General features: G+C 35.6%; 1 protein-coding gene across 4 annotated transcripts in view; it reads right to left on the bottom strand.

Moving 5' to 3' along the window:
• The window catches only part of PPA2 (inorganic pyrophosphatase 2), an 86,669-nt gene that overhangs the window by 11,424 nt on the left and 62,067 nt on the right, over positions 1–13,178 (bottom strand). For 3 of the 4 annotated variants that reach the window (XM_047718134.1, XM_047718135.1, XM_047718132.1), the window contains one exon: positions 5,589–5,658. In XM_047718134.1, the coding sequence (XP_047574090.1) occupies positions 5,589–5,658 (70 nt within the window). Of the gene's footprint in view, positions 1–4,840; positions 4,997–5,588; positions 5,659–13,178 lie in introns of all 4 variants that reach the window. The other variant, XR_007125184.1, reaches the window with a different exon arrangement.

Raw genomic sequence — 13,178 nt, forward strand, 5'->3', positions numbered from 1 at the left:
ATTATGAATTTATATTGTGTCTGAGCTTGAGCTCACTGATTATTGGTGAGATACAGCAAATTTTCACGTTTACTGGCCATTTATAAGTATCCTTTTTCGTGAACTGTCCATTTATATTGTTTGCCCATTTTTTCCCTACTAGATTATCCTTTTCTTGTTGATCTGAATAAGTTATTAAATCTTGCCACTTATATGCAAATATCTTCCCCAATCAAAGGCTTGTGTTTTGACTCAGTTTATCGTGTCTTGTAACTGTTTACAGGTTTTTTTTTTTTAAACTTCATTTAAATTTATCAATTCTTTCTAGGTTATTCCGGGCCATTCATACTCCATATAAATTTTAGGATCATCTTGTCATGTTCAATTAAAAATTGTCAGTTCATCTGTGTTTAGAAAGGTATTGACAAAAGCATATCATAGTATTCCCTTGATTATTTAAATAACGCCTATGCCCATATTTATGTCTTTAATTCTTGATATTTTTATTTGTACTTTCTCTTTCATTGTACTTCCTATAATAGTTTTGTCTATAGTATTATTCTTAAAAAAAGAAACCCAGCTTTTAATTGATCCTTGCCATTATGTTTTCTTTTTTTTTTTTTTAAAGATTTTATTTATTTACTCAATAAAGAGAGAGAGATTACAAGCAGGCAGAGAGAGAGAGGAGGAAGCAGGCTCCCTGCCGAGCAGAGAGCCAGATGTGGGGCTCTATCTCAGGACCCTGAGATCATGACCAGAGCCAAAGGCAGAAGCTTAACCCACTGAGCCACCCAGGCGCCCCTATTATGTTTTCTTTCATTAAACATTTGCTGTAGGGGTGCATGGGTGGCTCAGCTGGTTAAGCGTTCAACTCTTGATTTCAGCTCTTGATCATTCTGACTAAAGATGTAGCAATTTTATTGGTCTCAGGGTCATGAGACTGAACAGTGTGCCAGGCTCTATGTTGGGCATGGAACCTGCTTAAGATTCTCTCCTTCCCCAAACTAAAAAACAAACAAACAAACAAAAAAATAGCTCTACTCTTTGTAATTTTCTTTCTTACGTTAAAAGATTAAGGAAAAGGGGCACCTGGGTGGCTCAGTGGGTTAAAGCCTCTGCTTTCGGCTCAGGTCATGATCCCAGGGGCCTGGGATCGAGCCCCGCATCAGGCTCTCTGCTCAGTAGGGAGCCTGCTTCCTCCTCTCTCTCTGCCTGCCTCTCTGCCTACTTGTGATCTCTGTCAAATAAATAAATAAAATATTAAAAAAAAAAAAGAAAAAGAACAATTATTGAGTTCAGTATTTGGGCTCTCTATTTTTATTTCTGCTATATCATTTTACTGCTTTCAAAAACTGTTTTTGCTATATTGTGCAGGTTTTGACATACAGTGAATCAGCTGTCATTCAATTTTAAGTATTTAATGATTTCTTACTTTTTTTTTTTTTTTTTGAGGTATAACATATCCAGAAGTGTTGTTAGTTTCCAAACATATGGTTTGGGTTTTTTTCTTTTAATATTTTCATAAATGATTAGTAACTTCATTATATATAGACAAGAGAATGTTGTCTACATGACATCAACTCTGGCATTTTTTTTTTTTTTTTGCAACTCTTTTTGTGGATGAATACTCAATTTTTGGACATGTCCACATGTAGTAGAAAAAAACTATGCATTCTCTAATTTTATGTCTATTAGATTTAGCTTGTGAACTTCGTTTCAATCAACTCAGCATATTTTCAAAAAATATTTACATACAGTAAAGGATCCTAAAAGTAGCATCCTAAATCCCAGCAGTCAAATAAATTGTCATCAATAGCAGCTAATATTAGATCTGGAAGGCAAATCATATGATGTGTGCACATATATACACAAACAGTCTTTGTTCCCTATAAATGCTCTGAATCTTGCTCCTGGAAATAAAGCTCCAATTTCTATTCACACCATCCTCAAAAACTGCCAAAGTCTCATATTTTTTTGGCTATAAACTTACATAAAGGTTAAAAGAAAGCCACAATATCTCCAAACATGAAATTGGGTGGTCCTGTGGCTGAACTATTACAGACTGTCAACTCCTGTTGCCAGAGACATATGCTGTGGCCCAGACTCCCAGGGTAAAAGGGCAGTGTTCTCTGCCTCTGTGGGTCCCCAGTGTGTAGAGATCTGCACAAGTCTTGCTTTTGACACAGCCTTGCCTTTCATGATGATAAATAATCAAACATCTATATTCATAAACAAATTCTCCTAATTCTTTTGATCATTTCGATTCTCCTTATCTTCTTCAGATCTACTATCCTTTTTAAGATCTGACCTATGCATGACAAATCACTTCTGTAGCTATTTTCTGTTTTCTTTCTCAAATACTTCCAAATAATACTCATCAGGTTGTTGGCTTTTATTTTGTCTTGGTTATAATGACAATATTCTTCCTACTTGACCTGTACATATTGTCAGGTAATTGTTCAATGATTTTTTTTAATCTCAGTGCTACTTAGACTTAATTGTGCTTTGATCAATACATATTCAAGAATATATGCTTCCTGCAACAGTTCTATTAATTAATCCATGTCTTTTCTTTTTGTATTTGAAAGTATCCATTCACCGAAGCAGTTAATTTATCCAAAAATCTCACCTAATCAACTCGTCCTGAGCATTCTATCAATATAGATCTTGTTGATTAAACTTGTTAGAATGTGTTCAGTCATTCTAATAAGCCCACTAATAAACTCTGAGGTTGTAATTTGATTCCACATAATCCCAGGATTGATGTAGTCAAAATGTGAACAAGTCTGATAGATAACTTCAATGTCTTAAGTTATTTTGAGCAACCAAAGGACAAACAAAAACTAATAGTACTTTGACATCAATGCAATGCTCAGTATACAGCAAAACAGGGAGATCTGGGAATATATACCAGAATAGTTTTGATTCAAACATCTCAGTGTGGTTCTGAAAAGATGAAATGCCAAGTCAGAATACTCCAACTACAAAGAATTTCGTTATTACAAGTTAATAAAATTTTCCCAAGAAAGTATTATCTAAGCTGGGTTCGAATCACTAGATGCTAATAGATCAATTCTCTGACTTACACATTTTTAATGCTGAAATCCCATATACAATATGCTCCATTAGAAGTAGGGAAGGCAGACTGATCTCTCTGCATTTGGATTTTCTGTGGTATTCTCAGTGAAAAATCAGTTTAGCACTTTCTTCATTATGAAGCACAATAAAGTTACCATACCATGTAATTAAGCCTGGATGTTAGGGTTTCTGCTCTAATCTTGTTACTCAGATCTACCTAAATCACATCCATAGCCTCCAATTGTTCTTTTTTCCAAGAGGATTATTTTCCTACTAATATGATAGGAGAAAAATAAAAAAAACAGGATATAAGATAGAAACTTTAATCTTCTAGTTAATTTTAAGACAAGAATCTATTATACCTATTATTTATAAATCCCAAACTAAAAGTCTTAATTTGAGAGAGAGACTACTTGGACAAAGATAAAAAGTTTTTTGTTTTCCTTTATTTTTCTCCTTAAAGAAGTGATTATAAATATTGATGAGAACTAAGTTCAGAATATAACCTACATATATATACAAAACTGAAAATGTGGGGAAAATAAACTGATACTGTACCCTGCATTACTAATAATGGCTTCCCTGATCTTCCCTACCTCCTATAATCTGTCTTCACCAATGCAGCCAAAGTGTTCTTGAAAAATCTAAGTCAATTCACATCATTCCTCCACTTAAAACTAGCTAGTGGTTCCATATCTCATTCAGAATAAGAAATAAATTTCTTAAAAGACAGTCTTTACAGACTATTTTACAAGGTCTTTCATAATAATTTGCTACCGTTTCCACATCCAGATCCAAACATTTCTGATCTTACCTCCTCCTGTCTCCCTTAGTCTCCTTCTACTGTACCCATCACTGTGGTACCTTGGGTATTTCTTGAAATATCAGGCATCCTCTTGTCTCACGGCCTTTTGGACTGTGGCCTGGGATGCTTTTCCTCCAGATGGCTACTTGGCTAATACTCTTACCTTCTACAAATCTTGACTCATGTCAGTCTTCTCCTAGTGAGGCTGCCCCTGACTCCCTTTTTAGTAACTACAACTTTAATCCCACTCCTGGCACTTCATCCCCTCTGCCCTGCTCATTTTTCATACTAGCATTTATTGCACTCAGAAACACTACAGTTCATCCTTGAACAATAGGGGTTTGAACAAGTCCACTTGTAAGTGGATTTTTTTCAATAAATATAGTACAATACCATAAATGTATTTTCCATATGATTTTCTTAGTAACTGTTTCTTTTCCCTAGATTATTGTATTGTAATAACATAATATATAATTCATATAACATACAAAGCATGTGTTAACTATTTGTGTTATCAGTAAGGCTTCTGGTCAGTAGTACGATGTTAGTAATTAAGTTTTTGGGGAATCAAAAGTTATACATGGATTTTTGACTATGCAGGGGAGTCAGCAACCCACACCCCCTGCATTGTTCAGGGTCAGCTGTATATATTTTCCACGTATTTATTTATTATCCATTTCCCCAACTACAATGTTAACTACATAAGGGCAGAGGTTTTTCTTGTCTTTTCTTTAATACTGCATCCCTAGTACCTAGAATCTTACCAAACCCAGCAGGTACTAATTCAACAGCTGGTGAATTAGTGGGGGGAAAAAATTCAAAGCAGCCATAGTGTGAAAACACTTTTATTGTTCCTGAAGTAAAGATCTAAATTCACTAGCTTCAATCTCATAATTAGTTTAAGATTAAAAACTTAATTTATAAATGGGATTTCTAGTCTATGACGACTCCTGAACACACTTTATATAGCAACATTACCTGGTTATCTGAATATGAATTTTCTTATTTAGTGGTCTCCAAATCAAGCATTAATTTCCTAAAAACTTCAGTTGCCTCCGGGCAGCCTTATCACTAGGATATATAAAAATCGAAGGATATCATCTTAGCTAGAAGGAAAGCTGCAAGACAGCCCAACTAAATGGGAAAAAAAAGGAGAAATATTTTTCATTTTTCTTGAGCCAAAATGCACATGCACCAGCAGCCAATCATAATTTAGACACTGGATGGTAGGTCACTCATGGGAACAGGACAGTACCAGGAGAGTAAATGCATATAAACCATAAATTGGTGATATTAAGAAAAGTAGCTTCATATGAAATAAGTGGTTAACGTACCTTATTTTTTGAATTTTTTTTGACAGAAAGAGAGAACATGAGTGGGGGGATGGGCAGAGGGAGAGAGAATCCTTAAGCAGACTCCCTGCTGAGCACAGAGCCATGACCAGGAGATCATGACCTGAGCTGAAGGCAAGAGTCAGATACTTAAACTGCCTGAGCCACCCAGGTGCCCCAATGTGGTTAATGTACTTCAGAAAACAGAATTTAAAAATTCAACTAAAAGATTTTCAATTCTCCAGATTAAAAAAGAATAGATTCTAATGTTGTTTTTTAACTATCCTTCTCAAAATACTTGGTACATTTCATCGCTAGATTTTTTTCAGAATTTCTGCTAGATTTCCCCATGAAGTTTGTAAGGTTAAAGGATGCTTTGAGTATTTGCCCCTTACCAGTTCAACTATTGATCTTGCTTCCTCTTGAGTGCAATGGAAAGGGCTGTCACATACCTGCACATTTGTGCTGGAGAGGAAAAGACAATGTTATTATTAATTGGGATAAAAAAGAAGCAATTACTAAAAAAGAACACCAATTCCAAATACTCTACACTGAATGCAGAACTCCAGTAATTTATTTCCAGCCAGTGAAAAAGGACCTAATGAATATAAACTGAGATATCTGTACATTCTTTCAGGCAGTTATAAACACAGTGTTCCATAGCACTACACACTCTAAATATTTTTTTAATTTAAATAATAGTATACAAATCTAAATAAACTCCTGGTATATAAAAGACTGTACAACACAACTTATACTTGGACTTTAGTGAGGAAAAGAAAAACCAAACTTGACACATGGAATGATGACTATAAGGAAGAATCCTCATCTAGGCGAGGTGATAAACACTACAACTGGCCAGTGAAAGATGCTATGGAATCCCTCAGCTAGGTATGGAAGGCTAAGCTAAGAGCGGCGAGAGGAAAGCACATGAATATGAAAACTCAGTTTTCTTCCGGGGAGGGAAGCGAAGGGAGCCATAGACAGGAGCCCCTTCCATGGTCAAGGCCTTCCCACACAACGGGGAATGGTAAGCTATCCCCGTAAGCATGTCACCCACCGCGTATTTCCTACTTCCTGGAGGGAAGCAGAGGCATCATTCCTCCCAAAGATACTAAGAATGATTTTTTAAAATTTCATCAAAGAAATTAGATTAAAATGGATACAGAAAGAGGCAGTGAAGGAGTTAAAACCAAAGGGAAAGTAATTAGAAGATCCCTAAAGAAGATGAAACAGACACACATACTTGCCCTCCAAGTGGACCTGAGAGATATATATTATCCAATGCACTTTCATAATGGTTTTTGTGAAATATTTTGGGATATATTGATAAAAAGATCTGTCTAGTTATTTATCTTTATAATTACATCTGTCTGTAATCAGACATTGGGTATATAGCAATTACTGTTAAGTGGCTGTTCTGCTTTCTATCCAGACTCACAATGTGGGATTTATTTTCATTCTTGGCATGAATAAAATCTGATGCAAGTTGGCATTATCTTTAAGACTATTTTGTATTCTCTTCTCCACAGCCCATACTTAAGTACGCTAAAAACTGAAAAAGGTAAGGCCTTATAAGTCAGATGTTTCCTAAAGAATGTCAAAACTACATTTTAAAAGAACAGGGCAAAAAACTAGACACTGCGAAGTCTTAAGTCCTAGTCCTCTGAAGAAAGCACAGTGTATGCTAAATATGCTAGTTACAATGTTTTTAACATTACAACTAAACCTAAGTAAAACATACCTTGGAAATTCTGGGAAAATGATGGTAAGAAACAGGGGAATCTTCTCTAAATAGGGCTGCCAGATAAAATCCAGAATATCCAATTAAATTTGAATTTCAAGTAAGATCAAACTATTTTTTAGTATGCCTCAAATACTGCATGAGACATTTATTTTTAAAAGATGTATCGCTCTAAAATTTAGATTTAACTGGATATCCAGGGTTTTATGTTAAATCTGATTACCTATTTCTAAAGTAACCCTCTGCTGCTACAACAAAGCAAACCATCAACAGAAATGGTAGAAGAGTCAATATTAAAGCCAACAATGTAAATTTTTAAAATTCTGAGTAACTTCTTAATATCCCCAGTAAAATATCTTGATAAGTAACCAATGGAACAGAGAAAAGCCAAGAGACTCTGACATTTTCATGCTGGACAAATTATCAGTACGGCTGTTTAAAGAATGAAATGGAAGGTATATACAAATAGACTTAAGAGAGGCAAGGCACACCAATATAAAGATGAGAGATCACGAAGCCTCTTAATTTTTCTCCAATAGGCTCTTCTACTACCACTAGCAAAAAACAGTGCCAACTTCCTCACTGACATCCTTTTAGTTAATAAAGTGTACAATCTGGGTTGTAATATATTTCCCTCTGGATTTAATGTACTTTGAATGTTTGAAGGCATGCTATCAGAAACATTTTTATTTTCTGTAAATTGGTCCTTATGTAAAAATAGCTAATACTGATTCATATTTACTGATTCAAAAATTATTCTTATACTAAATGTTAGGGACATGTTTAGATGCTGGGGATATAATACTGAACCACTGAACCCCTGTGGAGTTTATAATACTTAGGCATTCTCTTTAGTCTTAAACTACAATTATGGCCTGCAAAAGAAGCAATGTAATCTTTTAAAGGAAGGAATGACTCAGATGAAGGTGTCTATAATAAATGAGATTTAAAATAAGGACTAAGGAGACTGCTGCTTTCCTTTTTATAATATGATATTAAATATTTTGTTCTAAATTTACAAACATTATATAGTCTATACACAATCTTGCTAACCAAAATAAGCAGACATGACACCAGATGATCAGCAATACCAAAAATGCCGCGGATGACAAACCAAACTTCATTCAAAAATAGTAAAAAGGTGTGTTAATAGATACATAATAGTACAAAATGACTGACTATATAAAAAGATACCTGCAAATAATAAATAGACATATACAAGATGAAATTTACAAGGCAAGCAATATGGAACATTTTAGTAAAGATAAAATTATTTTCTTCCCCACAATCCCAAATCAGACAAAGGCTCACACTCATTAGAATCCTCAAAGACAGTGTCCAGGATACAGATTTGCCAAGACTTTTCATTCTAAAGCAAAGTAGTCAAGAAAAAAGAAAAGAAAAAATTTAAAGAGCTAAGAATGATAATGATTTTGGACCATAACCTCAAGAGTTTACAGAAGAAAACTGACACTGAAGTAAATCTATAGAAAGCTAAAAGAACTGGAGCTCTACATACATAGATCAAATACACCTTCCTCCAGAAAGGTAAAAAGAAACAATTTTAAGACCTACACAATTTGGAAGAATAGATCTATATATTTGTAATACTTAAGAGTTATTCAGCAAGCATGTGTAAACTACCTACTATGTGTCAAGTCCTGTCACTAAGTGATGAGATACAAACTCAAAGCATAAAAAAAAATAATAAAACAGGGGTGCCTGGGTGGTTCAGTGGGTAAAGCCTCTGCCTTCAGCTCAGGTCACGTTCCCAGGATTCTGGGATCGAGCCCCACATGGGGCTCTCTGCTCAGTGGGGAGCCTGTTTCCCCTCTCTCTCTCTGCCTGCCTCTCTGCCTACTTGTGATCTCTGTCAAATAAATAAAAAAAAATCTTTGAAAAAAATAATAAAACATACCAAGTTCTACACAGAGGAGTGTACAGCAATGATCTGAGAGCACAGGTAATCTGCCCAAAAGAAATAAAAGTTCACTGCAGAACTGCTTCTTGAAGAATGAGCATGCATTCATGGAGGAAAGACAATGAGATAGGAGGGGACAGAACATAAGGCTAGAAAAGTAGGTCTGGACATGCTGTTTAATATATAGAAGAGCTAGATTATATTCAAGATCAAAGGAAGCCACAAGAAGTTTTTAAGCAAAAAAATGACAATCACATGTGTATCTGTCAAAGATAATTCTGACAGTACTATATAGAGTACATTAAATAAGAAAGTAGTTGTAATATAAAGTAATATAAAACAACTTATGAATAAATGACAAGTAACTGAATTTAAGTAAAACTGAATTAAAAATTAAGTTAAAAAAATTCAGATGCTCTAGAAGTGCATCTGGGAATCAAAACATGAAAAAACTGAAAAATCTGGAAAATAGATGAGTCAGGATAAATAATGGTGAAATAAAATATACAGGCAAAATAAACAGTACATCTCTGATTTCTTAAAAATTAGATAAATAAGCCATGGTGGAAGAAAGACCAAGAGGGGCTGAAGAGTAAAGCTTAAATGGCAAAAACTCTATTTCTCCTACAACACAGTAGGAAGTTACTTTACGGAAGAATAGAAATAATCAAATTATCTCTGTTAAAAGAATATGTAGCTTTCTCAGTAGTAAAGAATAGTAGTAAAAGTAGTAGTATAAAGTAGGAAAGTAGAAAAAGTAGTAAAAGAATATGTAGCTTTCTTAGTAGTAAATACTAAGTCATGGAAAAAAAGAATAAAAACAACAACACAAAGAAGACTACTCAAAGTATCAGTTACAGAATTTAATACATGCAGGGATCCTGGAAGCAGAAGAGTCGTACTAGATTTGAAAAACAACAACTACCTGTTGGTTTTAAAATATTAGTCACAATTTACTCCAACAGGTATTACTGAGTGGCTACCACATGTCAGGCATAAGGAATATAAAGATGAATAAGGTATCCTTATTTATCTGCTTTTGAGGACCTTATGTTTCAGAAGAGGAGACAAATTCATAAACCAAGCAGTTAGTAACTGGTAAATGCAATGACAGAAGCTCACAGGGAGCAAGGAATGTAGTGTCCTCGAATGCCAGTTCATCTGAAGGAAAGCTTCCTAGAGAAAGTAAAGTCAAGACCAAGTCTCAAAAAGAGAAGTAAGTTAGCTCGTTCAAAAAATGAGAATCCGAATCGGCCAAGAAGTCAATCTCTCACTCTTTGCAGATGATATGATACTTTATGTGGAAAATCCAAAAGACTCCACTCCAAAACTGCTAGAACTCGTACAGGAATTCAGTGAAGTGTCAGGATATAAAATCAATGCACAGACATCAGTTGCATTTCTATACACCAACAGCAAGACAGAAGAAAGAGAAATTAAGGATTCATTCCCATTTACAAGTGCACCCCCAAAACCGTAAGATACCTAGGAATAAACCTAACCAAAGATGCAAAGAATCTGTACTCAGAAAACTAGAAAGTACTCATGAAAGAAATGGAGGAAGACACAAAGAAATGGAAAAACTTTCCACACTCATGGATTGGAAGCACAAATATTGTGAAAATATCTATGCTACCTAAAGCAATCTACACGTTTAATGCAATCCTTATCAAAATACCATCAATGTTTTTCAAAGAAATGGAACAAATAATACTAAAATTTATGTGGAACCAGAAAAGACCCCAAATGGCCCAAGAAACATTAAAAAAGAAAACCAAAGTTGGTGGCATCCCAATCCCGGACTTCAAGCTCTATTACAAAGCTGTCATCATCAAGAAAGAATGGTATGGGCATAAAAACAGACACATAGATCAATGGAACAGAATAGAGAGCCCAGAAAAAGACCCTCAACTCTATGGTCATCTAATCTTCGACAAAGCAGGAAAGAATGTCCAATGAAAAAAAGACGGTCTCTTCAACAAATGGTGTTGGGAAAATTGGACAGCCACATGCAGAAGAATGAAACTGGACCATTTCCTTACACCACACACAAAAATAGACTTAAAATGGTTGAAGGACCTCAATGTGAGAAAGGAATCCATCAAAATCCTTGAGAACGCAAGCAGCAAACCTCTTTGACCTCAGCTGCAGCAACTTCTTCCTAGAAATATCGCCAAACATAAGGGAAGCAAGGGCAAAAATGAACTATTGGGACTTCATCAAGATCAAAACCTTTTGCACAGCAAAGGAAACAGTCAACAAAGCCAAAAGACAACTGACAAGAATGGGAGAAGATATCTGCAAATGATATATCAGATAAGATAGTATCCAAAATCTATAAAGAACTTATTAAACTCAACATGAAAAGAACAAATAATCCAATCAAGAAATGGGCAGAAGACATGAACAGACATTTCTGCAAAGAAGAAATCCAAATGGCCAACAGACACATGAAAAAGTGCTCAATATCACTCAGCATCAGGGAAATACCAATCAAAACCACAGTGAGACACCACCTCACACCAGTTAAAATGGCTAAAAATTATAGGCGTTGGTGAGGATGCGGAGATAGGGGACCCTTCCTACACTGTTGGTGGGAATGCAAGCTGGTTCAGCCACTCTGGAAAACAGTATGGAGGTTCCTCAAAAAGTTGAAAATAGGGACGCCTGGGTGGCTCAGTTGGTTAAGCAGCTGCCTTCGGCTCAGGTCATGATCCCAGCGTCCTGGGATCGAGTCCCACATCGGGCTCCTTGCTTGGCAGGGAGCCTGCTTCTCCCTCTGCCTCTGCCTGCCATTCTGTCTGCCTGTGCTCGCTCGCTCTCCTCTCTCTCTCTGACAAATAAATAAAATCTTAAAAAAAAAAAGAAAAAAAAGTTGAAAATAGAGCTACCCTATAACCCAGCAATCACACTACTGGGTATTTACCCTAAAGATACAAACATAGTGATCCCAAGGGGCATGTACATCCAAATGTTTATAGCAGCAATGTCCACAATAGCCATACTATGGAAAGAACCTAAATGTCCATTAACAGATGAATGGATAAGTAAGATGTGTGTATATATACGCAATGGAATACTATGCAGCCATCAAAAAACCCCACAAAATCTTGCCATTTGCAATGAGATGGATGGAACTAGAGGGTAAGTGAAACAAGTCAAACAAAGAAAGATAATTATCATTTGATCTCCCTGATATAAGGAATTTGAGAGGCAGGGCAGGAGGTTGTGGAGGGTAGGGAGGGTAAAACTGAAACAAAATGGTACAGGGGAGGGAGACAAACCATAAGAGACTCTTAATCTCAGCAAACAAACTGAGGGTTGCTGGGAGGTGGAGGGGGAGGGATAGGGTGACTGGGTTATGGACACTGGGGAGGGTATGTGCTATGGTGAGTGTTGTGAATTGTTTAAGACTGATAATTCACAGACCTGTATCTCTGAAGCAAATAATACATTACATGTTAATTTAAAAAAAAGAGAAAGAAATGAGAAGAAAATAGTGGCAAAGGAAACAGCATGAATGGCCTGGAGGTCAATCAGAGCATGGTGTATGTGGAGTAACAAGTGTTTCTACGTTGTTGCAACATGAAGAGGTCAGAAGTGATGGAAAATGAGGCCAGACAGGTAGCAGGGGCCAAATCCTAGAAGGTCTTGTTTATTCTTTTCTGAGAAGTTGGGACTTTTTGGTTCTTGAGCAGAGAGGCTTATCAAAAGCACTTACGTACGAAGCTTTAAAACACAGATGCTTAGACCCTACTCCTCAGAGAGCCTAATTCACTGGGTTTAAAGAAGGAGACAGTGCATCTGAATTTTCCAGTTTTCCTAATCACATATAGTGTGTTTCCTCTCAAAACACACTATATGTGATTTGAGAGAAATGTGATTAAAAAAAAAAAATGTGGACCTAAACTCAACTGAGTAAGGAAAATAGGCTAGAAAGGAATGGGGGAGGTCACTAATCGGTAACAGTGTATATTTTAAGGAATTAAGAGAAAAAAGAAATTTACTAAAACAAAAGGAATAAAAACTTTACTATTGTGAATATATTTTTACAAATCAAGTAGTGATAAAAATAAGAAAATAATGGACAAAACGAGTTAAAATCTGAAGATTCTGACTTTATAGTATCTAGATGCATAAAATTTATGCCCAGAAATTTATGTCCTGAAAATTCTTAAGCTAAAAAATTATTTAGTTGTATTTCCTTGAAAAGACAGAGGTAAGAGTACATTTGGAATCTGGCTTAAAACCTGGCTCTACTACTCGGTGTGACCTTAGATCACTTCATCTCTCTGTGCTGTCAATTTCCTTATGAGTAAA

The sequence above is a fragment of the Lutra lutra genome, chromosome 2, assembly GCF_902655055.1.
Source record: "Lutra lutra chromosome 2, mLutLut1.2, whole genome shotgun sequence".
NCBI lineage: Eukaryota > Metazoa > Chordata > Mammalia > Carnivora > Mustelidae > Lutra > Lutra lutra.